Source organism: Rhinolophus ferrumequinum, chromosome 7, assembly GCF_004115265.2.
Source record: "Rhinolophus ferrumequinum isolate MPI-CBG mRhiFer1 chromosome 7, mRhiFer1_v1.p, whole genome shotgun sequence".
Lineage (NCBI taxonomy): Eukaryota > Metazoa > Chordata > Mammalia > Chiroptera > Rhinolophidae > Rhinolophus > Rhinolophus ferrumequinum.
In genome coordinates this window covers 27,393,616-27,420,157 of record NC_046290.1, presented here as the reverse complement: position 1 = coordinate 27,420,157, position 26,542 = coordinate 27,393,616, and the positions used below count along the sequence as shown (strand labels likewise).

At 36.5% G+C, this 26,542-nt stretch overlaps 1 protein-coding gene across 7 annotated transcripts in view; it reads left to right on the top strand.

The window, feature by feature from the left end:
- The first annotated feature begins 1,719 nt into the window (after positions 1-1,719).
- C6 (complement C6) overlaps positions 1,720-26,542 on the top strand; it is a 64,188-nt gene continuing 39,365 nt past the window's right edge. For 4 of the 7 annotated variants that reach the window (XM_033111044.1, XM_033111048.1, XM_033111043.1 and 1 more), the window contains exons 1-7: positions 2,180-2,269; positions 6,556-6,718; positions 8,156-8,312; positions 9,565-9,709; positions 14,579-14,720; positions 20,402-20,540; positions 25,502-25,702. In XM_033111044.1, coding sequence (XP_032966935.1) covers positions 6,576-6,718; positions 8,156-8,312; positions 9,565-9,709; positions 14,579-14,720; positions 20,402-20,540; positions 25,502-25,702 — 927 coding nt within the window. In that variant the 5' untranslated portion in view covers positions 2,180-2,269; positions 6,556-6,575. Of the gene's footprint in view, positions 1,838-2,111; positions 2,270-6,555; positions 6,719-8,155; positions 8,313-9,564; positions 9,710-14,578; positions 14,721-20,401; positions 20,541-25,501; positions 25,703-26,542 lie in introns of those variants that run through there. The other 3 variants (XM_033111046.1, XM_033111049.1, XM_033111045.1) reach the window with 3 other exon arrangements.

Genomic DNA, 26,542 nt, shown 5'->3' with positions numbered 1-26,542 from the left:
TGGAAAAATTATAATTGCTCCATCTTAACTTTCCATGTCCTAGCTCTAATTTCCTCCTACACCTTTCTGTTCCTTTAGAACTAAAGGCTTTTTCGACTCATCAGTTGACATTTAAGCTCACCAGCAACTTTCTACACCATAAAAATATAGAGCATTTTATGTGAAAAAGGTATTCCGTGTCACCAGCCAACACTTTAGAAGGCCTGCAGTGGCTGAAACAGCTCGGCTAGCAAACTTCACAGCATGCTTCGTTCCTCAGCAGTATACATACACCAAAATATTGTTTAGATAGCACTCATGTCCTTGCAGAGCAGATCTGAGCATAATTGCACACAGCATTCCAGTTCTAGCTCTGGACAAATCACCCCTTCATCAGTTTCGAGTAAGACTACTTCTACTTCCAAAAACAACTGGACACTGTGGTCATATTAATCAGACAAAAATCTCTCCCTCTGGACTGCAGAGTTCAGAAAATTTTTACTATAAAGAGCCAGATAGTAAATATTTTAGGCTTCGTAGGCTTAGTCTTTCTGTTGCAACAAGTCAACTCCACTGTTGTAGTACAACAATGTCTAATTGTGACTTTATTTCAATAAAACTTTATTTACAAAATAGGTAGCAGGCTAGATTTGCCTCACTGGCTGTAGTTTGCCAAACCCTGCTCTAGAAAATTACCCTGAATGGATATACTATTTAATCATCCATGAGGACCCAAGATGGGGAACCCAAATACATCATTGAAAAGATGTTAGATTCTCAGGCAATGCTAGATCAGTTCTAGTATTTGGATCACAGATATTTGCACTCCATCTCCAGAATTCCTCCATACCACCTTCAGCTCTCTCCACTTGTGTTCTTCCTGTACCAAGGCACACAACCTTCCCACTTCTCTGTCCTCCTCATGGACCACACTGCTTAACAACCCAATGTAGGCTCATCCTATTGGCTACTGACTTTCATCTCTCTAGCTTACGACTTCGAGAATTTGCCCTTAACTCCAAACACCATGAATTTATGAAAAAATGCATCGAATTTTAGGGGAGGTATTGTGCAAGGGCTGACCCTACAAGGTTTGCTTTAGCAGGGATAAATGAAACAAGATCCTGTGGGGAAACTGAAATAAAATGAAAAGATTTTGCACAGACCAATGATGACATGGTTCTATAAACTGTGATTAATTCTGTACATTTAAATCTTTCTAAAATTTGTGATGCATTTAAAAAGTTATATATGTATACCTGTGTGCATATTTATACAGGGAGACACATACACTTACACGTTATATGACTAAAAGTATTTGTTCCAAATATCAATAATGGTTTTCTCTGGTTATGAAAAATGATTTTAATTTTCCTCTCCACACTGTTTTATATTTTCTAAATCTTCCTCAATAAGTATTCTATAATCAGAAAAAAATAAGGATCTATACATATTTTACTTAAATGAATACCTTCCTAAAGGAGAAAGCAATTTTAAGCAATTTATTCCCAAACTGTTTTTTAAATGGAGTCAGAAATTTCTTTTCTCTGCAGTAGCAATATTTAGTACAATATCCCTTGAATGAGAAAATCATTGAAAATTCAAGACCTTATGTAGTATCTCATTCTCAAGAGTTTCCGGGTTGTTAATGATTGAAGTTCTGATTTACAAAGGCCTGAGTTCCCACAGAATGTTTATTTTGTGTGTCTCTGAGATATGATGGCATGACCTTGTGTTAGCTAGCAATAGTGAAAAAACGTTTGTTTGGATTATCATATAAACCCTTCTCACTGAAAGAACCTATTGTTTCTTCGGGCATTTACAGATTCGTTCCCTGGCCAGTACAAACTGTTTAAAGGTGAGTGACTTAATGATTTCATTTGTAGTCTTAGTATTTCAAAATTGTAGATTATATATTTCCAACAAACTTATCCTTTCATATGTAAAAGTACATGTCAGACTATAGCCATTTCTTTGTCTTTCTTTTAAAATAAGAACTGCTTAAATCTCAAAAGAACCAAAGGTTCATGTTCCCTAAAGAAATTTCCTTCCAGAGAACTACTTTGATGGTTAGAGTTAACAGTAAAGTAAACATGCCCCTTGGCCAAAAGATCAATCACGTGCCTAGGCTCCCCAGTCTGCCCTAGCAATGGTAAATATCATTTCTTGAGCCCCTGGGAATGCACAGAAGAAAAAAGAACAAGAAATAAGAGATTTAAGAAGATTACAAGGAGATGGAAAGCAAGAACCTGCATTTGGGGACAAACTAGATCATCCTCTGAACCTGTAGGTAAGATGTGCTGAACTGCCATACAGACAGATCGGTTATGTAAGTCAAGGATATCGGAGGGTGACAGGTCAAAATAAGACGGACTTCACATTACACTAGAATTCTCTAAGTGCTCACAAAGCCATTTTTAATAGTTCAATGGAATCACTGATTTTTAGCGTTCAAGAGGGGATGGCAATTATGAGAAAACTGCAGAATTCCTGCCCTCCTACCGTGGCCCTGTCATGGGAAATTTTTCTTAACTATCTTCCTCTATCACTGAGTTTTCTTTTGTTCCATATGAGGATAAAAATTGTATGGTAATGAGTCAAATGTCCTCATATAAATTCAGATATCTCCAAAATACCTAGAGATGATAGAAATTAATAAATAAGGAACCATTTGATATTATATTCTGAGCCATGAATAAAAACAAAATTAGAAAAATAATTATCTTTATTTGAATGAAAATTATCTTTTTAACATAAAACAATTTTCCCTCATAACAATAAAATGTTATAAAAAGAGAAGCTACCCATTAGCTCTTTTATTAGCTCTCCTCAAATAAGAAGCTTTGACGTACCATCCTAATTTAGTGCATTTTCCAAATTGCCTCAGAACAGTTATATCCAAAGAAGAGATCAGAATATTTTATAAGGGTTCTGTTCTTGCTGTTTTGATGATAATTGAAATAAAATCCACCCATACTTGTCAAGCTCTTGGAAGTTAAAACAGATAGTCAGCTGAGAACTGAGAACTGGTAATCTGTCGTTCAACTTCTCTCAATCATTTACCTGCTGATTCCACAAAATGCTTTAAGAATTGGTTTGCTCTAAATTGATAGAATTATTCTGGAAGATATCTATCTCTTCAAAAGCAATGAGAAAAAAAACAAATAAAGAAACAACAACAAAACCCTCTGATTAGGTTTCCTTGTTGAAGCGATTCCTGTATAAGGAAGAACCCAATTTGGGAGTGGGGGGTAGGGGATAGGCGGTGGTTAACAGAGAAACTTCACATTATTTAGGAACCTCAGCTCCTGAGGGCCTTTCAAAAACCACCCAATCTGGAGTTCAGGTCTGATGTTTAGAACACACACAGTTCTGTCTGATCCCAGCCCAAATTCGATCTGAACACTCTAGTCCTAATGTCTTACCCTTCCTTCTCTGCTGCTAATGAAAACCAAGAAAGGTGAGTTACCAGTAAACTAAGATCAGCAGGCAAATGCAGCGATCATTTTTATGATTGAAATAGCCTAGAACTGTAGCAACTTGCATATAAATTGGACAAAAAAGCTTGGATGAAAAGCATGAGAAGAATCTTCAGTTGCTGCCTACCCTCCTCAGACAAAGATAGTGAATTCTATTTCTTTGTATCTCACATAATACCTAGCAGCACACAATGGATACTCAAATGTGTGTTGATTCCATTTTAAGTTGAAGGACATATTTAGCCACATGTCAATAAATTTAGTTGCTTTTATTCCAGCGTCTTTCTCTGAGCTTATAGGAAAGTTCAAAAAGCTTACTTATTTATTAAAAAGAAATGCTCTAATTTTTGAGCATATTGGAGAAACAATTTTTATATCTGATTTCAAGCTTTTGGCTTGAACAAAAATTTATAAAATGATGAACCCCATTTTTTTACTGAAGTATTCTTTCATCACAACTAAGAAACGTAAAGTAACCCCACATTAAAATATAATCAGAAACTCACCTGAGACACTTGGAGCCATATTTCAATAAGGCAATTTGGCAATATCAATCAAAAGTTTAAGTTTACATATTGTTTGAGCCATTTTACTGCTAGGAATATACATGCTGGCCCCATAGATATATTACAAAAGTATGCTAAGATATATTGCAAAGGTATTGATTGCAGTGTGTGTATATACTAAATGTCCACAATTAAGATAAGGGTTAAGTCCAATATAATGCATCCGTATAAAACTATGTAGCCACTAAAAGGAATTAACTATATGTGCATCCATTTGTATAAAATAACTTCAAAGTATATTCTGATGTGAAAAAAGCAAAGTGCAGAGTAATATACATCATATATTCTCTTTGTTGTATATATATTTAAAGAACATGCATACATATATATGAGCAAAATGGAACATGCATATGCGTATATATGTAAGCTGATGTGTGGGAAATGTTTCCCCTCGTTGGATACCCACAAAAAGAGAAAACAGTGATTATGTGTGGGTAGAGGTTCTGGCAACAAGTAAAAGACAACTCAGGCCTTATACTTTTCTTTCTGTTCTGTTTAAACTTTTCAAATATAGGCATGTATTATTCGTAATTTTTGAATGTCAGCAGAATTTTTCTGGTTGGTTATATTTTGAAACATCTTCCTTTTCTTCTTCATACATTTCTATATTTTTAGATCACAATAGATGTTTTCAAATAAATAAGAGCTCAACTAACTCAATAAATTACAATGTTTAAAAATAAATCTGAATCTCAAGAGATCTAGTTTTTTATTTCAATCAACTATTACAACAAATTAGCGATAAGCCACTGATACTACAAACTATCACTCTTGCTAAAACAATGGATGAGAATTGAAAAGACAAGTTCATTTCCAAAATCTATGAAATATCCTTAATCTGGCAGAGCGATTAAAAATAGTATTACAGAAGTTGCTGTATTTATAGACTCAAATTACATTATTCAGATTTTACTAAAACCCACTTGTAAACTGTATAATAAATAAATATTGTTAAATCAACTTAACAATATTTATTTATTATACATTATGCTTGCTCTCATTATTCTAAACTCTGAAATGAACAAAACAAGAAAAAAAGATTTACCACCACACTGTTTGAATTCTAATGATGAAGGAAAAAGAGAAGATATTTATTTAAACTTAAATAATAATGTATATATAGGAGGGAATATATACCAGAGAAAAATAAAGCAGTGAAGGAGGAGAGGAAACACTAGTGGGAAACTGAAATTTCCAATAAGCTGATCAGGGATCTGATTTTATTTCTAAGATGAAAAGCAACTAAAGCCACATGTCTAAATCACTTTGAATGTGAATAGTCTTATTCAATATCAAAACATACTTTCGATCTTCACATGATCCTTGCTGTAAGGCGTGGAGCCCCTAATTTTGAAAAATGCATGACCAACAGATACAATAAAATTTGCAAAACTATTGTTATACTAATTTGAAAAGCTAATGCTTATTGAGTGATGATTCTATGCCAAAGATTGTTTTAAGCACTTTATATGAATTTTCTTACTGAATCCTAAAAAAAGCCTTATGAAGAAGGTTAAAATATTATTCCTATTTTATAAATAATGAAACTGAGACAGAGAAAATAGGTGAATGGCATTTTACTTCTTTAAATTGAAGATAATGGAAGTTAGTATACTAATTATAGCAGTATTTAATCATGTTGCATGTTTTGTTAGAGATATAAAGATCAAAATGGCAATATTAGGGGGCAGAGACGGTTTTCCAGATTCCTTTCAATAATTCACAGATCCTCAAGGCGCCACAGCACACAGCAGGGAACTACAGGTCAAATTTTTCTCTGGCATTCAGCCACATCTGGACAAATCCTCTCATGGCCTGGGGGGTGGAGTTCCAGGCATCTAGAGATGCTCCAGTAGCACAATAATTAGTGATACTAGAAATTCAGTGCTGGCATGCACCTCATCTAAGAATAAGGAGTTCTGGGCTTTTACTTGTCATGTAACCTCAATGCTATTACACCTCCTTCAGCCTCAGTTGTATCATCCATAAAATGAGGGTGTTTTACCTGCAGATTTCAAAGATCCATTCCAGCTTAACTTCTATGACTCTGTAAGTAGACACAATCAGAAAGTGAACTCTGTCTTTAGCAGGTTTACAGGATGTCAGCAAACTAGATCTTCCAGCAGAATGGTCCTGACACCTTCCCCAGCCCCAGAAAAGTATGAAAAACTGAAACGTACTTGAGGGTCCTACCCACACAAAATGAGCAGTTGTTCTGAAAAGTATAAGTTTTCTCATTTTGGAATGAAATGGGTTACAGTATTTACTACATACTTTGTCTTGTAGCCTATCACTAACAGTTCAGAGAAACTCATACTGGAGGTTGTAACCATGGGAACATCCACCCTAAAAATCTTTAGAAATAAGGTTTCTACTGATGAGCATGTGAATTTATAGGTGTTAACTTGCTTAAAGGAAGGCAGGGAGATACAGATGTTTTCTAAGATAATATCTAAGTCTGTAACTGAGAATGATTTGTAAAGTTTTATCCCTAATAGGTGTTTGATATATATTATATTATTCCTCTTCAGGGCCTGGAGACTCTCAAAGCATGGCCAGACAATCCATCTTATATTTCATCCTGTTGAGTGCTCTGATTGACAAGAGCCAAGCCTGTTTCTGTGATCATTACCCATGGACTTCGTGGTCCAGCTGCTCAAAAACCTGCAATTCTGGAACCCAGAGCAGAAGGAGGTGGGTGTGAGCTAGGCAGCTTTTCTGTGTACCCTGGGAAACCTCGAGGACAGAGTTAGCAATATCAAAAGTGCCACACTAAGCAATGGGGAAAAATAATGTGTCTCAAAGTAAGAACTCATAAATTTGGATGGAATTTGAGGTCTTTTCCACATAAGGCTGAATGGAAGTCTACATTTGTTCTCTCATAAAATTGACTAGTTGAAAAGAAATTTAATTAAGAACCAGCAATATTTTCAGTTGACTATTTAACTTGCTTAGAATGAGTACTCAAGCTTCTTTTCAATCCCCATAGAACTCTGCTTGCCTCCAGTTAGTGAGTTAATTATAGAGAATTTTCTACTCATTAAACTGAGTCGAACAGGACCTCAATCGAGCAGCACTGTTAGCTGTTAGCTTGATTGTTGGCATGTATAAGAAGGCGAGAAAACTGTATTTACTTGATAACATTTAATAATTCTGTCTTTTCACCAATTCAGATTACTTGTCCCCCAGGTTTTCTGGTTTTTTTTCAAATCTATTGGGTGTTTCTGTTCCATGGAGATGCTCACATGACTTGGGAGAGAAAGACATATATTTAACGTGTTTTAACTAGTTGAGTATTTTTTTAGAGACCTATTTTAGAAAACTATTTTTGTATATGTGGTACGAGTCTCATTAAAATCACGGGTTGACTTCCCCAATAAACTGTCCACTAAGTATGTAAAACCAGATTTGTTTATAATGCTCCTCTACTCAAGAGTCCCTCAGTAGCTCTCTTACTGTCTACCTAATAAAGTACAACAATATGTCTAGTTCCTCTCAATCATGCACTTCTCAAGCCCATTCCATATGGACATGTCATTCTCTTCCACCTCTAATCTTTGCACATGATGTTCCCTCCACATGCCCTTCCTTTTGTTGCCTGGAGAATTCACATGAATTTTTCAAGATGTATCTTTCACGTTACCTTCTCTTTGACTTGTTTGGCCCCACACCACTCTGATTCCATCTCATAATCATTGTACTTTCCACATTGTGTTGTCATCTTTTAAGCAATTTGCAGGGTTCTTCTTTCCTTTCTTTCCCTTCCAGTCCCTTCCAGGAATTCCATCAGGGCCAGCTTCATGGTGTGTGATCTGTGCAGAAGCACAGGACCCTATATTTAGAAAGGCTCCATGTTTGGCTTAATGCTCTGCCATCACTGTCTTAAAATTCTTAACAATTTTTGAATAAGAGGCCCCCCATTTTCATTTTGCATTGGACCCCACAAATTACATAACTGTTCCTGAGTCCCATTAAGTGGTACGAACTGCACATGTGCCAAACTACGTGATTTTCCATGAAAACCTTCTTTCTTTTTACTCACTGTAGTTAATGCTCAATGATATTATTCTTATAAGTCTGGAGCCACGGTGAATATACTCATTCTAAGCAGCTTTTTCCTCACTATTACAGACAAATAATAAAGGATGCGTACTATCTGGGGAACTCCTGTGAGCAGCTTTGCATCAAGCAGGAGACCAGAGACTGTAACCAGCAAACTTGTCCTATCAACTGCCTTCTGGGAGATTATGGACCATGGTCAGACTGTGACCCTTGTGTTGAAAAACAGGTAGGTAACACATGGACATATTCAGGAAATCTGAGTCACAATAAAAATGCTTGGATTCCCTGAAAGCCTCAACAATCACAGAAATGCTGAATTTCTTCAACTTCTGAAAATAAACTTTCCCACATTCCATTAAGGGAAAATTTCATTCAGCAATTTTTTTGGGGGTGGCGGGGGCAGGAATTCATTTTACATGTTTCACTGTTGTGTGTCCATCAAAGGAAATTCTGCCCCCAGTTTTGGTATTGAATGTGCCCAACTCTGATAGCTCAGGAAACAAAAGCAGGTGTTAGAAAATGGGTATTTGAGTCCAAGGTTTAAAATCAGACAGAAATGAGGAACACTAATCAAAAGCCTGACTCCTTGCCCTTCCTCTAACTTCCCTCTTTCTACAGGAAAGTCCCTCAATTTGTTTATTGTTCCCAGTTGCAATATTTACCCACCTCAAACACTTTTCTGTAAGGACATTGCCCGTTGTGAACCTCAGTCAGGGCAGGTGCTGAGCATTAATACGTTAGGGAAGAAAAAGAAACTCATTTGTGGAGCACCCACTTTCTGAGATAAACTGTTCCAGGCCCTTTACATATATTACTTTATACAAACTTCACATCACAGTGTGGTTTTCTACCCACAGGAAGAATTTATGGCTCTTCAGGAGTTAAGTAATTTGCCCAAAAATATATCACTAATGAATGTAGAGCTACACTTTGTACTTGGATTTTTCTGACATCAAAGTCAGTACTTTTTAATCCTGTCATATTTCTATTCTTCCTTAACTCTCTGTTTTACTACTCACCATTTAAAATCATTTAAAGTAGCGACTGTGTCAACCTTGGTCTCCATGGTGACTTCCTTGTACAAAAGAACCCCCAACCTTTCACATTTATTACTCACATCATACTACCTTTGAGATAGCGGAGGGCTATTGTTATTACCTGGAAGGGTCTGCACTCAGGAGATGCTCAGTAATTACTCGTGCATTTGAGTTCTAGTTAATTGGGAATCACGTGATTTCAGAGTTAGAAGTTTTAGAAAACTTTTTGCCCTATTTCCTCATTTTAAGGAAATTGGGGCCTAGAGAGGTGATGACTTCCTTAAGGACACACAATAATGGAATTGGAAAAATCATCAGTTAATTTAGGAAACACCACTATAGTAAAAATCACTATTGTGATTTCTAAGCCCAGTTTTCTTAGATACGTTTTGGCTTTGACCATGCCTCAGAGTTACTCATCTTTCTCTCCTTTTCTTTCAGTTTAAGGTTAGAAACATTTTGCGCCCCAGTCAGTTTGGAGGACAACCATGTACTGAGCCCCTGGTGACTTTTCAACCATGCATTCCCTCTAAACTCTGCAACATCGAAGAGGTTGACTGCAAGAATAAATTTCGCTGTGACAGTGGTAATATACTTTTGGAAAATGTTCAGCCTTTACTAAAATGACTTGAGTGAAATAAAGTTATTCCAATTGACTCCAGTAAAAGCTGCGATAGAGAAGTCCCACCATATTTTAAGCATGGGGACGTGGGGGTGTTATGTTACCAAACACCAAGCTATTGATGTGTGAAATTACCGCTTTCAAGCTAAAATCATCTGGACCACTTACGTGATTCATTTGCTCAGCAAGTACTGGTGCCCAGGTCCCTAAACTGTTATAAGGCAGGAGGAAGAGAGAGGAGGAGGAAAAGGAGAAGCAGGCAGATACATTTTTTTTTAAAGACTTTTTTTTTTTTTATTTTTGGGGAAGGGGAACAGGACTTTATTGGAGAACAGTGAGTACTTCCAGGACTTTTTTTTTACCCCCAAGTCAAGTTGCTGTCCTTTCAGTCTTAGTTGTGGAGGGCGCAGCTCAGCTCCAGGTCCAGTTGCCATTGCTAGTTGCAGGGGGCACAGCCCACCATCCCTTGCGGGAATCGAACCAGCAACCTTGTGGTTGAGAGGAAGCCCTCCAACAAACTGAGCCATCTGGGCGCTCAGCGGCAGCTCAGCTCAAGGTGCCGTGTTCAATCTTAGTTGCAGGGGGCGCTGCCCACCATCCCTTGCGGGATTTGAGGAATCAAACTGGCAACCTTGTGGTTGAGAGCCCACTGGCCCAGGTGGGAATCGAACCGGCAGACTTCAGAGTTAGGAGCATGGAGCTCCAACCGCCTGAGCCACCGGGCCGGCCCCAGCCAGATACATGTTTAGGCTATTAGTAGCACAAATCTATAATCAGAATAAGCAATTGAAATGGAGCAACGGGTTTAAGAGATTTTCAATATAGTTTATTAAGATATAAATATTAATATTAAGATATTATATCAAGAGGATGACTAGAGATGATGTGACAACTTTTCTGGGGTGGTCCATTTATGGCTCCAAAGGTAATTACAAGAGGAAACTGTAAATGATTTAAAGGATGGCAACATTCCCTTCAAGTCCAATACTCGTTCAGATGCAGAAATTCTAATATTTAAGTTTCATTGGATTATAATCAAATCTTGAATATAGTACTTAATTTTTGTATTATCTTGCTAATTAATAGCTCTCCAACGCTCACCACTTTAAACAATCTAGATCAGATTTCTGCAAACATTTTCAGTAAAAGTCTAGTCTAGATGATAAATATCTTAGGCTTTGCAGGTACTCAATTCCTGCATCGCAGCATCAAAGCTGCCAAAGACAGTATATCAACAAATGAACGTGGCTGTGTTCCAATAAAGTTTTATTTACAAAAACAGGCCACAGGTAAGTTTTAGCCCATGAGCCATAGTTCACTGACCTCTTATCTAAATAGTCAATTTGAAATTAAAATTAGAGTTCAGATGAATACAATTTACATCACTGCTGTGTACTCTGGAATACACTGACAAGTAAAGTATTTATACTGGATAGCAGAATTTCAAATTCCATAGAAAATTGACCTTGGATACAATGTTTTCCTCCTCTTACTTCTTGCTTCCTCTCTTCAGTTTTTCCAGTATTTTCTGAATGTCAGACAGAAATGCGGGCGTCAAGGTTTTCCCTCTGTGCTCCCCAAACCTGAGTTACAATGGTGGGACGTGGGCAAGAAGATATAGATCATGCCTACATGAATAGGGCATATAAGCTATTGAACAAAAAAAAAGAGGGAATGTAAGAAAAATCTTGACGGCAATGACTGAGAGGAATATAGACCTAGGCATTATATCCAGAATATTAAGATAAAGACTTAGAAAAGAAATGTAACTATTTGAAGCTGGTAGGATAACTTTTAGAACAAATTACCAGGAAGAAGTCCTTTATCCAATGGATGATAAATCTATGAAATTTATGACAAAAAAGTTTTGTTGGGTCCCAAAATATTCACAAGATTGAGGATGATTTAAAAACATCAAAGGACCACCAATTCATAATGAGCAACTTCAGGAAAATTAGTGGTGTGTATACAGCTGATCTCTAGTTCATCAGCAATATGTCCACAGCCACTGATTAAACAAACAAACAAACAAATAAGCGTCTGCAATGGCTGGTAAGCAGCTACTACCCTGACTTCCCTGTGTAACCCCTGCCCTGTTTCCTTCACCAGGAATCCCTAGATTTTCCCAGGATTCAGCCATTCACTGGTTAATCCCTGGCACAGATGTGGTTGGCAACCATTCTGATTGGGTGGTGCCATGGCCTATTGGTTGTTAAACATTCTGCTAAAAATGATATATTATTATGCTCTCCTAAAAACATCCACTAATGCCACTCTCAAAGGGAATAAAAGGCTAGATGGACTGTTACTTGTCTGACTCAAGAGGATGTTTGGCCCTCAATTAACAAAGAACTGTCTGTCCTAAAGAGAGTTTCCCTCTTCTCTTCCTCCTGCATAGTTGCTGTTCAGAGTCCTCAAGCCTAAGTATGTTATTTTAATGTATATCTTTGAGAATTACCAATGAGTGCAATTCCCATCCTCTGTGCCAACTTCTCTCCCAAAGTCCTAATTTTGAGCATTAGAAGACTAGATAATTTGCAGTTGGTTATAAAAATAATGTCATTGCAGTAACACAAATCAGTTCAAGTACATAGATAGGAAAAACATGTACAATTTCTAAATGATTGCATAGCTCCAGGTGGAAGTGTATATATATTATGTACATGTGCTTGCTAAATGTTGACTTCTGCAAATCCTGCTCTATTTAAATTGCCCTTCATCTTTCCCATCCCTCCTTTGTATAGGATATATGTATGGCTTACAATATCTTTCTCTCGTGCTTCCTACACCATTGCGTTTTCGTGGCCTGGAACCATTATTAACTGTGTTCCTTGGCATCTATATCATTTCTGCCACTTACTCCTAATATCACTCAAGAGACGTCCTTTTGTTTTCAACCCTACCCTTGCTAATAGGTCTTCTCCAGTATCCCTAGAAGTATCAAACGGGTAGAATTTCATGTATCCTAAATTTGGTAACCTGCTCACAAAGTTAGGCTAATGAGACCTGTATCCTGCATGTGTATCCCGACCTCTATTTGATAAAATAGGATTTTTTTTTCAGTGTAACTATATCTAAAATTAGCATTTGCTAAAGTTTGTGCCAAGTTCAAAACATTTTAAAACTGTAATATTTGGGGGTTTTTCTTAGTAAAGGCATCTCTATTTCAAACTAAATTACCCATTCTGTTTTGCCCTGAAAAAAACCCAAACAAATAAAAAACTAGAGATGTGCTCTTTTAAAAACAGCATCTTTCAGGTTATATCCTGGGATTAAAAGAAATTCAACTCCCTCTATATTTTCAGTCTTGTATGATTCTGGGGCTCATGACTATAATTCTTTATAATAATGGTCTAGATACAACACAAGATTTTTAATAATCAAAGGAGGACTTAATTACCTTTGTTACACTCTACTTTCTGAGTGAAGATTATTAACCAAAAGAGTTGAAACTAAGTGCTTTCTGGGGAATTTTCTATTAATAGATAAATTTATTCAACAGAACACCCAATTTCCCCAAGCATTTCAGCTAGTAAAGGTAATCATGTATAGCTGTAGTGAGATGCAAACCACAACCTAAAATAGTTAACTAGATAATCTTGAGTCAAACATTTAATCATTGTCAGTGAGACCTGTACATAAACGGTAGGACGCCAGCATCCCTTATTATATGCAAGAGGGTGAGGAACAGGGGAGGGGCTGTCTTTGCACACGAGGCATTTGAATTTCTGTAATATATAGTTACTGACTCCAAGGATCTTTATGAAATTCAGCATGTTTAAAAGAGAAAAGAATTATCTGTGTACGTGAAGTTTGTGCTATCTCCTAAATTCAATCATGTAAACTGCTTCTTAATAGTGTAGCACCTAGGCATTTAATTGGTCAAAAAAATTAGATGTAATAAATTAATTGTAGCAAATAATTATATACTATAATAATATATAGTGCATATGTAATAAAACATGTAGTAATCATGTATAGTAACATAATTATACATAGTAAAATGCACAGATAATAAATATGCAATTTTACTTTGATGAATGTATGCATCCATGTAAACAACCCCTAATTAAGATGTAAAAATTATCCATAAACCCAAAGACATTCCATTTTTCCTCTTTCCAGTGCATCCCTCTCCTTGTTCTTGAACATCATATAAAGGAATCACATGCATGATTCTTACGTGTCTGGTTTCTTCCACCCTACATAAAATTTTAGAGATTCAGCCTTGTAACTGTACATACTAGTGGATGTGTGTATGTGTGGGTGTGTTTGAAAGGTTACAGTTTTTTTAATAAAAACAGTAACCTTGAATCTGCTATCCAAATTCTAAACCTACTGTTCATTTTCTCCTACAGAACATGCTTCTACAGAAAGTTCACTGTAATGGGAATAGGATTCTAGAATTAGTTACCTTATTTAAGACAATTAGACCAATGTTGACTAAATAATCTATGGTGACTCTTTTAATCCTAAAAAAATAACAGAAAATATCAGTTTGTCATTCCATTTCCATGTGTTCCTAAATCGTTATCAAAAATAATGAAAACTTAGGTGGGTACTAGACTTATCAGGGGGATTGCTTCATATGTTGTATAAATGTCTAACCACTATGCTGTACACCTGAAACTAATATAATATTGAATGTCACCTGTAATTGAAAAACATTTTTTTTATAATTTTTAAGTGCATGATCTTGGATGAGTCACTTTAAAAAATAACAAAAACTTGCTCTTAACTTTTCCTTGAAATTTAAGGCACTAATGTTTCAAATTAATAAGTACTGTCTTAAATGATCACTTATTGTCAATGTTGTTTGCTTTTCTTGACTAGGCCGCTGCATTGCCAGCAAGTTAGAATGCAATGGAGAAAATGACTGTGGAGACAATTCAGATGAAAGAAATTGTGGGAGAACAAAACAAGTATGCTCTCGGAAGTTTGATCCAATCCCTAATGCCCAGATGATGGGCACTGGGTATGTAACATCTTTTTATCATTTGGGGAAATAGAGAGTTCTCAGAACTAATGAGATGGAAGCAGCAGTGAAGCAATGAGACATGCCATTGTCCGCCTCCTTATTAACCTTGTTACTCCCACCAGCCTTGTCTCGGGCATGTGGCTACTACTCTCAGGAAGCATGTGGCCATGAGCCTCACTCCTAGCGAATAACATAATTTGGCATTTTCACATTTACTCTGTACCAGGCAACGTTATGGGCCCTTCATAAATGTTATTCGTTTAATTCTCATACATCCTCTGACTGCTCTGGAGTGAATCAGGACAAACTGGTGGGAGGCCATCTACTCACATGCCACGATGGATTCCTGGGACTAGGTCTTGAGTGGCTGAGTAATCACTCCGAGATGCCAGGAGCAAATGGAGAAAGAAGGTATCAGAAAAGCATGCCTAAGAGTGTGTTGAAAGTCAAAACACTAGAAAAGCAAAACCAGTCTTCAAGTGGAAGAGTCAAGCCCTGAGTCAATAATGGGAGACGAGGCCAGAAGGAAAGAAGTTACACAAACATGGGGAAAAGGGGATGATAAAAAACAGTGGTGTGGAAAACTTAAGAGAGTTAGAGGTGAAACGAACATAACGAAACTTCCTCTCACATTGACGATATAATTCATGAGAAGGTCAGTACAGTTTAAAGACAGAAGGTCAGACTTGCATTACCATCTGGTTCTTGTTCAACTTACAAACCAAGAAACTGTGCCTCAGAAAACTTCAATAACCTGTCCAATTCTACCAATTAGTAAATGGTGGAAACAGGACTCAAATCCAGATTTCAAAACCCCGGTTATTTCCAACATTTCATGCTGATTCAGGCAATAACCACCTTAAAAAAAAAAAGAAAAGGAAGAAACCTCAGGAGACCATGCAACTCTCCTCTCAATCTTTGAATAATGCTCAGAAATTCTAGTATTCCTATTTCAGAAATTCTAATGTTCCTATTTCAAGTCATGAGGGCATAGAGGTTTAGTAAAGGATTCTAAATTCGTTATACTGAACAAATGACTTAGAAAACTTTAGAAAATGTAAGAGAACTCAACGGAAATAGAAGATTTAAGCTTTAGTTGGAAGCATAAGAAAAATCAGTAAAGATAATCTCCTGTACTCTCCTGTTCCGATGATAAAGAAATCTCCCTTCGATTTTTGGCCAGAAAGCAAATCATTTGCTATAGGCTTTTATTGCTTCCTATTGAACTTCTTTTTTTAAAAAAAATATATTCACTTATCCTGCCAGACTTGCATAATATGAAGCTTTGAGGCACCAAAGACAAAAAAGCAGCAGTTGCAAATATAACCTCATTTGATTAGAATAAAAACCAGAAGTTACTGAACCAAACTCAAGGATAGCAGTAAAATGGAACAGCCATTAGTCTGGAAGTAAAGGGAACCAGGTTCTAGACCTAGTTCTGCCTTGACTCACTATATCATAACCAAGTTATTGAACATCTATGGGCTGCAGTTTCCTCACTTGTGTGTTGGATGACTACAAACTAATTTGCAGTTCTATCCTAAGAATTCCTAATTAGAATTGGTTTCAACGAGAATGTTTCAACATCATCTTCTTATCAGTGTGCTTCCTGTTTTTTTCATTTTCCTGGAAGAAAACTCAGCCAAAACTCTCACTGGTAACCATGTTTTCTGATGTTCTGATTATCAGGGGTGACATTACAAACTCACCTCTTGCTCAGTTGGTCCAGACTCTAGAGTTACAGATGGGGAGGACCACATGCTATGTGTACTTTGGCAGAAGAACCGGGCGGCCCTCTGCCAAGCAGAGCTGTGGTCCCAAGGATTCTCAGAAATGAGCAAAACCTGCTGCTTCAGGACAGTCAGTCCTCTCCTCGTCTCCCCATGGAATGAGGGTTTTAAGAGCTGCTTACTGGAATCTCATTCTAATCTGCTGGTCTTAGAATCTCTGCCCCCTCTCTGACATATTTCTATCCACAAAAGGTAGCTGCCTGGGTGGCTGTACCTCTTTCAAATGGCATCTCTCCAAGAAAGAATTTAATAAGATATAATATCCTACGGTGCCAACATCAGTCACCAGGTCTTAAACCTAAAGCAAAAATCAAGCAATAGTAGCATGTGCTTATTTTTTCTCAGGCTCAGCCAAGGTACAGATGTACACACACACATACACACACGCATATTTGTATATGTATATATAAATTAATTCAATTCAAACAGTTACAAAACAAGATACATTAAACCAAATTAGATAAAAGCCCTTTAGAAACCTATAATATTAAAATCCATGATGTATTTGAAACACCAAAATATTTAAAGTCAATTTAAATGCCACAGAGGCAAAGAGATGATAGGGCTGAAAATTGCTGTATAGTTGACTTAACTCCTAAAAGATTCCTCAGGCATGCCCTGAAAATCCTGTCTTCAGGCTTTCTACAAGCAGCTGTTACCTCCATAGATTCCTCATGACCTGGAAGCCATTTTTCTTAAGCTCTTTCTTGTTGAGACAAACTCGTAAGTACTAGCATAAGGCAGTATAAGGTCAACAGTTCTTTTTTCCTCACTCATCCCTCTTAACTCAGAGAACAAAAATGAATTTTAAACACCCGTGTTTGTCATGCTAACCTAAGTAGTTTGGAAAGTTCTTCCTAGACCACCTTCTCATACTTCCTCCCTCAAACACTTATTAATACAAATTCAAATATGGATGAGAACAAACCTCAAATTGTATTCACCAGTATTTGAGTATGAGATGTATCTTACAAAACCTACAGGAATCACTACAAAGACCACTACAGAATCACAGGAATCACTCCGTATTTTAACAGCTTCGTTGATATGTAATTCACAATCCGGTTCTCCTCCTGTGTACCACTTTTACTCTCACACTACTAACGCACTCACAACACTTCTGACACCGGATGTGTGGGAGCTCTCCCCTAGGAAGCAATTCTCCACAACACCAACTGGGTATCCTACAGTTTAACTCAATTCTGGTAGTGTTAGATGCCACAGGTTAAGGGCTCAGTCCCACAAGACTGTCCCCCCACACTGCAGATGTCTCTTCACCTGTGCTTCTGATACATTTGGAAGTTCCCACTGATCCCCCTCGCCCTGGACCCCCACCTCATCAGGTTTGATTAATTTGCTAGGTGGGCTCACAGAACCCAGTAAAACAATTTACTTACTGTTCACTAGTTTATTATCAGAGGATATGATAAAGGATGCAGATGAACATCCAGTTGGGAGAGATGAGTAAGGCCAGGTGTGTGGGAAGGGGCTCTGAGCTTCCTGCCCTTTCCAGGCACACCACTCTTCCAGCACCTCCTGTAATCACCTCCATGTAATCACCAACCTAGAAGCTCTCTGAACTCCATACTTTTTGGAACTTTTGGAGGCTTCATCATGTAAGCGTGTTCAATCATTAACTCCATTTACAGCCACTCTCCACTATTTGGAGAATGGAGGGTGGGGCTGAAAATTCCAAGCTTCTCATTAAGCCTTGGTCTTTTTGGTGATTAGCCCCCATCCAGAAGCCCACCAAGAGTCACCTCATAAAGAAAAAAAAGACTTTGTACATATGGGTGCTAGATTTATCAGGGTGATCACTTCATAAGATATATATATAAGTGTCTAATCACTATGTTGTACACCTGAAACTAATATAATATTGCATGTCAACTGTAACTGGAAAATAAATTAAAAAAAAAAAAAGGAAGAAAGACACCGCTGTTACCCAGGAAATGTCAAGGGATTTAGGAGCCCTATATCAGATACAAGGGTCAAAGACCAAGTATTAGAACAAAAGGTGTTCTTAGTGCTCTTATTGCTTAGGAGATTACAATGGATTTTAGGAGCTCTGTGCCAGGAACTGGGGGCAAAGAACATTATATATTTTTTTAATTAATTAATTTTTATTGACATTCAGTATTGTTTTATATTAGTTTCAGGTGTATAGCACAGTGGTTAGATGTTTATTTATATAATTTATGAAGTGACGACCCTCCCCCATAAGTCCAGTACCCATCTCACACTATACATAGGTTTTACAATACTATTGACTACATTCCCCATGTTGTACTTTACATCCCCATGACTACTTTGTGACTACCAATTTGTACTTCCTAATCCCTTCACCTTTCTCACCCAGCCTCCCATCTAGTAACTGTCAGTTTGTTCTCTGTATCTCTGAGTCTGTTTCTGTTTTCTTTGTTCCTTTATTTTGTTCTTTACATTCCACATATAAGTGATATCATATGGTATTTGTCTTTCTCAATCCGACTTATTTCCCTTAGCATAATACCCTCTAGGTCCATTCCTGTTGTCACAAATGATAATATTTCATTCTTTTTTACGGAAGAGTAACATTCCATTGTACACATGTACCACCATTTCTTTATCCAATTGTCTATTGATGGGCATTTCTGTTGTTTCCATATCTTAGATAGTTCTGCAGTGAACATAAGGGTGTATATATCTTTTTGAATTAGTGTTTTAAATTTCTTTGGATAAATACCCAGGAATGGAATTGCTGGGTGATAAGGTAGTTCTATTTTTAATTTTTTGAGAAACCGCCATACTGTTTTCCATAGCAATGGCACCAATTTGCAATCCCACTAACAGTACATGAGGGTTCCCTTTTCTCCACATCCTTGCCAACACTTGTTTGTTGATTTACTAATGATGGCCATTCTGACAGGTGTGAGGTGATACCTCACTGTGGTTTTAATTTGCATTTCTCTGATGATTAGTGACATTGAGCATTTTTTCATATGTCGATTGGCTATCTGTATGTGTGCTTTGGAGAAAGGTCTATTAAGATCCTCTGCTCATTTTTTAATGAGATGTATATATTTTTTTCTATTATCTCATCATATGTAATTCAGCATTACCAAACTTTTTAACACAAAACTTCTTTTTTTCATAGACATTAGTGAAATACATATTAATATCTATAAGAATTTGGAAAACTATTAGCAACTTGGAGGAGTATTTCATTTACCACCAAATAATTTCTTAAATACTTGGTTTGTGCTAAGCTAATTAAACTCTATATGCTTCAGTCTTCCCCATTTGTAAAATGGGTATAATAATTATATCTACATCACATGGTTATCAGAAATGTTAAATAAATATAATATTAATATTAAATATAGATCAAACAGTGCTTGACTTATGCTAAGTAACATGTAAGCATTTGTTAAATAAATTTTAAATATTATTAATTATTAATAAAAACAGTAGTATTATTACAATTCTATTAAAATATTGTTATTACTATTTCATTTTTAGCTCTCTATATGAATTCCTTTACTGTATCAGACTGAAGGAAGTGGACCCAGAATGGCATTCATTATATAATAATTTATTTCATAATCTACTTTCAAAGTTTGTGTTGGTTTTGTAAACTATGAAATAATTATAAACTCAAATTTTATTTCATGTTGAAAGCCCAGAACAACCATGTGAGTGGAATAAGGAGAAGCTAACAGAGCCAGAGGGGCTGAATTTTGGCTTCCAAACCTTTCTGGATACTTCACCATAGACTAGAAAAAATGGGCTTTGTTCAAGTCATTTGTCATGAGTCAAAAATGTCTAAGAGAGGAATTTCTTTCACATAAGTAAGGTATATTTTAAAGATTACATCTCTTGAATTCTCGAAAATTATTATATTTCTAGGTATCATTTGCTGGCAGGAGAGACCAGAGGAGACGTCCTTGATAACTCTTTCACTGGAGGAATATGTAAAACTGTCAAAAGCATTAAAGCAAGTAATCCATACCGTGTTTCGGCCAATCTGGAAAATGTCAACTTTGAGGTATGACAGCCTATCGTGGCGGCATTCCAACTCCAGTGGTGATTATAAGTTAAATTTTCAATGAAAAAAATGAATAATGAATGAAGGGACAGAATAAAGAGGTAATGAGCATTTTTAATTACTTATTACACAACACAATGAGGTTAGTATTTTTATCATCGATTTACAAATGAAAAAACTAAGGTAACTAATTTGACCAAAGTCAAACAGCTAGTAAGTAGCTAATTAGAGATCCAAACCCAGGTTTCCCAAACTCCAGAGTCCATGCTTTCTTCAGTGAGCATACAGCTGTAAGGTATCGCCACACAGAAAGATGATTGGATTCATTTAGAATTTTCTCCTGCATAGTTAATTCTCTCAGGTGACTATTATATTTAGACATAAAAGAGTGTCTTGCTTCTAAAAAGTCACGATGAATCTAAGGTTCTGCCCACCTTCCTTCCTACTTTATTAATTGATGTGGTTTTCTGTTTGTTTTCCTAAGTGGTCATGAGCAGTGTACTACATACCCCCAGAAGGTAGGCCAGTGCCTTACACACAATAAGTGCTCCACACTTGTTGAACTAAACAATCTATTTTTTATTTTATTTTATGATCATAGGAACAGAAAAGACATGATTTTAATGGTAACATCCATGCATACAAATTTGACATGCTAGAGAGAATTTCAGAAAGTCTATGGATTTCTGAGACCACATGATGAATAGTATGAATCCAGCAAAAGTCATTCAACCCTTCCTTTAAAACAACTTTTATATACATATAAATACTGGCAATTTTCAATTTGATAAACTCAATTTAACACCATCTAATATATATGAATGAGTGTGGGGAATGTCCTTGGGGTCCAACTGTCAAATTCAAACACCTTTTGGGAGACCAAAAGAAACCATCTCTGCCTGAAAGTACAAGTGACAAGAGTAACAAGTGACCTCTGACCAAGTAAAGGCACTACCCACTATTTCCCCACAGATCCAGAAGACTAATCTCAGAGGGTCCACCACCTCCAAAGAAGGTAGAAAGAAAGGTTTTGCTGTTATTCTAAATAGTAACTCGGAAGAGACATCCCAAAGAAATAATAACATCAAAAACTCTGGCAATGATGGTATTACGCTTAAGATATGTTGCATTGAATAAGCTTTGTGGATAGAGCTAAAACCCAAATATTTACATATACTGCTGCTCTGTTGGAGGATGCTTTCTAGGTCCTAAGCAACCAATACATAAGCTTCATTTCAAAACACAATAATTTCCAAAAGAACATACTGCCTATATTCTTAGCCAGCATTTATTTCAAGCAATTTGACAAGTAAGAAAAGTTAAGCTCAGCACTTAAGATTAGGGCAAATTTGGGCTTAGATAACACTTTACATTTATAGGCTACTTTAGAGTTTTCAAAGTCCTTTCATATAGTGCTCTACTCAATAACAACTTTCCCTAAAAGGTAGAAAATTGTTTATATCCACCTTACTAATAGGAGATTTAGGCTCATTGAAGATGGAGAACTTTCTCAGAGTTGTGCTAAATCAGACCTTGACAATAATATCAAGAAAGACATTAACAACTGTGTAATGAGTGGCAGGTCTGCGTACCTTTCATAAACTATAATTTAAAAGGTATCACCTGTGAGGTTCACCAATGCCAGCTCTTGTAGCTGGCATTGAACCAATCGGTAAATTTTCAGGAATTTTGCAAGCAAATTGTTAAATTCAGACATTATTAAATATTAATTATATAATCTTACAATTAAATAAAAATGTTAAAAACACAGGTGATAGTTATTCAAAATTTATCTCTTCTCAATGATTTTGTTCCATTTTATTATTATCTATGCACCTAAGGTTACCTTACATCTACTGTATCTGTATCATGAAAATACTCTGTAATAATTTGCTACTAGGCATCATTACCCAAGTTGGAATTCAGAGGTGCCACATAGGTAGGTTGAAATCAGCTATAATAGGAATATATATACACCATGAGAAAAGGCAAATGCTGTAGTAAGTCACGTTTTTGTTTTCCCCTCCCAGAGAGCTGGTTGTTAAATATTTACCAGCAGACCACTTGATCCACAGGCATTATTTGGTAACCCAAGCCTAGATGGCAAGTTAATCAGGAAACACAGCCTGAAAATCCCCATTCAGAATAAAGTAGACTCATTTCATTATCAAGGCAATTCTAAAACTTTGTCCAAACTTAAGAAGCCGACTGCGCTGATCTCTAACTGTACATCATTGAGTTCTAGATGATATTCAACTGCTACAAAAGGTAATGGTGATATAAAATGGTAATGGGATTTCTTCAAACAAAGATCTGGGAATGATCAGATCCAAGGTCACAAGCTATTGGGTTACTTTTCACTGAATCCTACATTACTTTGTTTATGCCTTTAGTAGGCAGCTGTACTTAAGCTATTGAAAATAATAGAGGAGAAATCCAGCAGACGTATGACTTCCCTTCTCTTATATTACTGGAGTTTATTAGGACAGATAAAATAATGGGCTGGTTGTAGAGAGGTTTCTGAAAGAGGGAAAGGCAGGGAAGGGAAGGTGTTGGACAGGAAGTCAGACTAGAAACCCATAGGAAGAATTCTTCCCTTCAGGGATCCCCCAACTGCTGAATGCAGAGCTCAGTCACTGTACAATTTCTGCACCAGTCCCAGATTTGAATCAGTCAGGAATCCTCTCTTTTTCTTGTTGTCACTGTTTTTGCTACTGATTGTGTGCTAAGCATTTGCTGTCACCAGTAGACTGCAGAGCGAGGTAACCACTACACTTTGATTCTTCCAGTAGACCAGCCTATCTAGACATGGCCTCTTGTTGCACCCCAAAGCTTGAAAATCTTCATAGCTCTTCAATCCTTCAGATCCTTCCTAAATCCCTTGTAAAATTCACAACTTCAGGCTCTGTTTCTAACCCTCACACCACAGGAAACCAGGTGCAACCTGCCCCCTCCATTCCTCAAGTCTCTATTAACTGTCTTCGACCTCTCCCTACACACTCATCTTCTTTCTTCAAACACAAAAGTAAAAGTGTCAATGCACATGGAGCCCCAGATGTCATCAGCCCACAAGATCCACAGATAGTCAGGATGGGCTCAGGGAGAAACTCGCAGTAATGTGCAAAATGGAGATTAAAACCTTTTCCCCAGAATTTGGTTAACATCGCTTCCTGGGCAAATAAAGTTTCTCAGAGCCTACCAGCTGTTTCTTACACAGAAATAAAAAAAAAAAGAACTCATCTTCCTCCTTTCAAAAGTTGCCTTGGCTTTCTATATTCTATATTCTCTTTCATGAAACAGCATTCCCATTCTCTCTTTTTCTCTCTCTTCTCCCTCCTTCCCTCCCTCCCTCTTTCCCTCCTTCTTTGGCTCCCTTCTTCCCCACCACCATATACTTGGTCAACAACTTCTGTTGACTTACCTCCTAAATATCTTTCAAATCTACCAGCTTCTCTCTACCCAACCACCATTCCTGTAGACCTGGCCATTAACCTGTCCCCCTTGGCTTATTACAAGTTTTTCAAACCACTCTCTTTGCCTTCACTTTAGTTAACTATGTAGTTTATGTGATCTTTGCAAAACCACAAATGTGATGGTAACACTCCCAATTTTTCATTCATTCAATTAATGTTTTTGAAGAACTTATTACATGCAAAATTTGCCTTTAGAATTCAATCCAAATATTTTATCAGGGCCTACAAGGCCTGGCCCCAGTTTTCCAGTTCAGTCTAATTTTTAGTACCACTCATCTGTAAACCTGCCTTCCCACCAAGCTAATTGCATGATCAGATTTTCTCTGAGCTTCTGGCCATGATACCCAAACCCCTTTTCATACATGTTAATATCTTTTTCTTTAAGCTGATACATCTTTTCTTGTGTGAAAGCTAATTCATAAAACAAAATATTTTTGTAGTCTGGGTTTTTTAGAGACATGATAAAGAAATGTCCGCAACTATATTTAAATATAATTATATTGTTTCATTGTTAACTTATTCGTAGACATTTTAAAAGCTAACTAGCATGCACTGCAATATCGAAAAGCAACACTGAACTTCTGTTTTTTACTGTTGAGCAAGAATTTCGCAGCTGGGTTATTTTGTCTTTGCTTGACTAATTGTGCAAGCTATTTAATGGTGACATGTTTGCCTCACAGTGTATTTTAATGCTGAATATTATAAAACAGGAAAAGATTTTTCTATTGTAAATCAAACAAACATTTTTAACATGAAGAAGTACTACTCTTCAATTTGTTTTGCAACTTTTTAAAAAATTTATCCATTGTTCTCTTCTTACCAGCATAACCATAACAAGGATTTAACTTGCACTTAAATTCAGGTCTACTCAGCGTAAGTCCCACTGTTTTTTTCCCTTCTTCCCAGACCAAGTCAGTGAAGATAACCACCCACCAGGCAGAACCAATTGATTACTTGTCCTCTGCCTTGCAGACATGGCCAGTAGAGTGTTGATGCCCAACATTGAGTTGAGTAAAGAGATGGAGATGGTTTCAGAGCAGGGTCAGTCAGAACTTGCCCTCTCCTTGTCTAGGCCTTAATTTTCTGAAAGATATCTTAAATTAGATTGCAAACTGCATCAAATTCACAAGCACACTGAAAATAGGCCCTGTTGCTTATTACCCCATTAAGTCTCAGCTTAGGAGTCATTTTCTTGAGGTAGCCTTTCTGGTATTGTCTCTCTGGGTTTATAGTTATTTGTAGTAATTCCATTGGCAGCACAACACTTCACATATCCAATTAAGTGTCTGTGATTGTCTTTCTCTCTAAATAAACTATTGACTCCCTGAGGGCAGGAACTAACATTATCCCTTGCTCAGCAGCAAAATGGATCTTCAATAAATATTTATTGAATGCATAAATAAATGATCATTGCATTAGATCTTAGATCTTCACAAGTAGCTCCAAAATTTCCTAAATTCTGTTTTATTTCATACGGATTTTTCTCAGGTAGAAACTAAAGAAGACGATTTGGAAACAGATTTCTATAAGGATTTAATTCCTCTTGAAAAGAATAAAAATGAGCAAATTTCAGATATCAGCAAAAACGACAACAATTTTAATGTGCCAATTTTTTACTCCTCATCGAAAAGTCAAACCTCCAACCATAATTCTGCCTTCAAACAAGCCATTCAAGCCTCCCATAAAAAGGTAATAAAAATGGTTTCTAATTCTTTTACTCTTTTCTGAAAATTACTACCAATTCCAGCAATCATGCAATAAGAAGGGGGGAGTTTTGATATCAAACAGAAGGCTTTCTAACTCATACTTAAACACCTTTAGTATTTTTGTCATTTTATCTCATTTCAAAAATTCTAGATGTAGTGTATATAATGATGCTTTCTTTTTGCATCCATTTGGCTGTGTTTATGGTTGTTTTCTTTTCTTTGTCTTACTGCTTTAGGTGTATGTATTTCTTATAAACCACATATAACAGAACTTTGCTTTTAATGCAGTCAGTCTGAGGCCTTCGCTAAGACAATTCACCCAACTCAGATTTAGTATACTCACTGAAATACTTGATCATTTTTCTCCCGTCTTTAATTTTTCTTACTCCTTTCACTTGGTTGCTGTTTCCTGTTTCTTTACTTTTGCCATCTTTGTCATATTTCAAACTAGCCCTTTTATTCTTTTGGTCATTTGGAAGTTTTATTAAGCTTTAAATTTCTGCTATAGTTACCTTTCTCTAGTTATAAAGCATAATTATACCTATGTTTTTCTCTTATCACAGTAATACCTATAGCTCCCCAAACCCACATTTTCACTCTCTCCTTGAGAAAACATTTGCTCTCCACTTCCCCACCACTATCATCACAGACCTCCAAAACCTGTTTTGTTGAGATAGTTCAAAACCTTTATGTTCCATAAAGATTGGTTTGTATTTGCTTTTATATTATATATGTTCATTTGTATTTTATTCTGACTCTTGTCTTCTCTATTTAAAATTCCTCACATAACACTTATAAATTCCAACTTTTTATATTTTTTTGT